The 2,494-nt window shown below is 39.3% G+C and overlaps 1 protein-coding gene across 1 annotated transcript; it reads left to right on the top strand.

Moving 5' to 3' along the window:
• Positions 1 to 450: 450 nt before the first annotated feature.
• LOC121388029 (cAMP-dependent protein kinase type II regulatory subunit-like) lies at positions 451 to 1,559 on the top strand. Its single transcript, XM_041519230.1, is given in 3 exon segments — positions 451 to 924; positions 926 to 1,063; positions 1,065 to 1,559. Coding segments are annotated over 3 exon segments (1,107 nt in total).
• The last annotated feature ends 935 nt before the right edge of the window (positions 1,560 to 2,494 follow it).

The following is a 2,494-nucleotide window of genomic DNA, read 5'->3' as shown; positions in this document are numbered from 1 at the left end:
CCGTCGGACAAAGTTTGAAGTATTATATATGTACTGTACAATACATAGCACTGGTAACATCGTCGGACAAGTTTGAAGTATTCTATACTAAGTGTGTTTCTTTTTTCATACAAAGTATATAGTATCGTAAACATATTGATCAATTCCGTATATCTTTTAGCTATTCTTAATTATTCGCCAAATCACTGTCAGATTAGCGGTATAACTAGTATACATTTTGTCCCTTGCAGTGGGCTTTTATTAAAGTTTCTATATCTTATTTTTACTTGAGCCGTGTACGAGATATGTACCTTTTTCTCTGCATAAAATTAATTTTGGGTTACGACCGGACACACTTTGGATTTGCACATATTGATATTGAAAGTCAAAGGTAAATTTAAGCAGTAACAGCCGAAACTATTTTACATTTCTCAACAACTACGGTCAGTGGTTTAAAATAAAAACACAGAAATGGATTACGAAATGCCTGTTGGTTTGGGCAAACTTCTGAGTGACTTCACGGTTGCGGTTTTAAGAGACCGCCGTAGAGGAAACCTTTACGATTTCGCAGTTAGCTATTTCACAAAGGCTCGCGATATGAGACAGCCGAAAAAGGTGCCGATGTATATCATTGTAGACGACGAAGAAGCCGGGGAACCGGACCCCGATCGCGTGAAACTAAAGACCCAGAAGACCAACCGGTACGCTCGGCGCACGTCGGTGTCCGGAGAGCGCTACGACCCTGAGGCTGACGATGACGACGACGACGTGAAGATCGTCAATCCTAAATCAGATGTTCAGAAACGCCGTCTTGCCGACGCCATTGGAGGGATTTTGTTGTTTCGCTCTCTGGAGTCTGATCAAGTGAACGATGTTATAAACGCCATGTTCGAAAAACGCGTGCAGTCAGATGAAATTGTAATGAAACAAGGAGACAACGGAGAACAACGTCTACGTGGTTGATTCTGGAACTTACGTTGTCAGCATCAATGTGAGTGGAAAAACAAAGGTCATTCATACGTTTGTAAACAGCGGATGTTTCGGTGAACTGGCGTTGATGTACAACATGCCTCGGTCTGCAACCTATCACAGCCGTCGATTCAGGGCTCCTCTGGGCAATGGACAGGCATTCGTTTAGACGAATAGTCTTAAAAGCTGCTTTTAAAAAGCGGAAAATGTATGAAAGTTTTCTGGAACAAGTTCCGATACTCAAATCTTTAGACCGATATGAACGAATGAATTTGGCAGATGCACTGGTGACCAGACATTTTGCTGATTCCGAAGTGATCATTAAACAAAATGATGAAGCAGACGGCGTGTATTTTGTGGAGCAAGGGACCGTCCAAATTAGTATCACCAGACGAAATGGCAACACTGAACCAATAGGGACATTGAAAACAGGAAAGTATTTCGGAGAATTGGCTTTAATTACGAAGAAACGGAGGTCGGCGAACGTGAATGCTCTAGGCGATGTTAAAGTTGCCTTTCTTGGAAGGGAATCATTTGAACGTATTCTTGGATGTTGCGTGGACATTATGAAACGTAACACAGATGTGTATAAAATGTTCGCACCAAAGTAAGTGTAGCTATATAGGTATCTGGTGTTTAAGAAAACAGACCAATTGACTTACTTTGTATTTCGACAATCATCCAACATTAACAGCTGAAAACCATAATAATTTTGGCGTAACTTTTGAGAATAGAATAGAATAGAATAGAATAGAATAGAATAGAAGTTTAACGACACCTTAGCACAAAAAATACATCGGCTAAAATTGTAAATTCGGCTAGTTGCCTAAAATTGTAATTATAATGAATGTGATGAATATTGATGACCTTAGTTTGATATTTTCGAAACAGTGGTATGGCATATGACCTCTTCGTGATCAATTTTCAGGGACCAATGTTTGAGGGTGGATTTCAAGTCTTTTTGAATCTTTAGAATTTTTTTAGCGCCCATTTACCTGGCGAAAATTCCTGCTAACCCTACCAGGAGGCCAAATCCACGATGACTGCCAGTGGCAACACTGGAAATCGAAAATCGCCATATCTCTCTTAATATATGAGTTACAATTACGAATAAGGTGTCTATTCCCATTATACAGATTGTGCCTATTCTTCTGCTGTTATCCACCATATTGATAGTTAAAAAGAACCAGCGGAGCTTTGAAATATTTGGGCCAAATTATAAATTAAGTATCTATTTGAACAAAACGGAGGGTATTTAGCCGAGTTCATTTTCATTTCATGTCATCTTGATCTTCAAAACCAAGTGACCATTGTTCACCTTAATTAAGATAAAAACATCCTAGAGCCCTTAAAGGTAGTACTAAATCAAATAACTTCCGGCTGGGTCAAAGTTCGAGGTGCACCGACTTTTGATAGAGACGTGAACATCACAAGTCCTGTGATTGGTGATAAGTGTCAGTGTGTTGGTTGTGAAAAAAAAAGAAAAAAGTTTCATCTGGGCAAAAAATGTATGCAATTTTATTTCATCCAGTACCACTGAGTCAAG

This window comes from Gigantopelta aegis, chromosome 2 (genome assembly GCF_016097555.1).
Source record: "Gigantopelta aegis isolate Gae_Host chromosome 2, Gae_host_genome, whole genome shotgun sequence".
In the NCBI taxonomy this organism is placed as follows: domain Eukaryota; kingdom Metazoa; phylum Mollusca; class Gastropoda; order Neomphalida; family Peltospiridae; genus Gigantopelta; species Gigantopelta aegis.
Note: the sequence above shows the minus strand (reverse complement) of the source record. Positions and strands in the feature narration are given on the sequence as shown.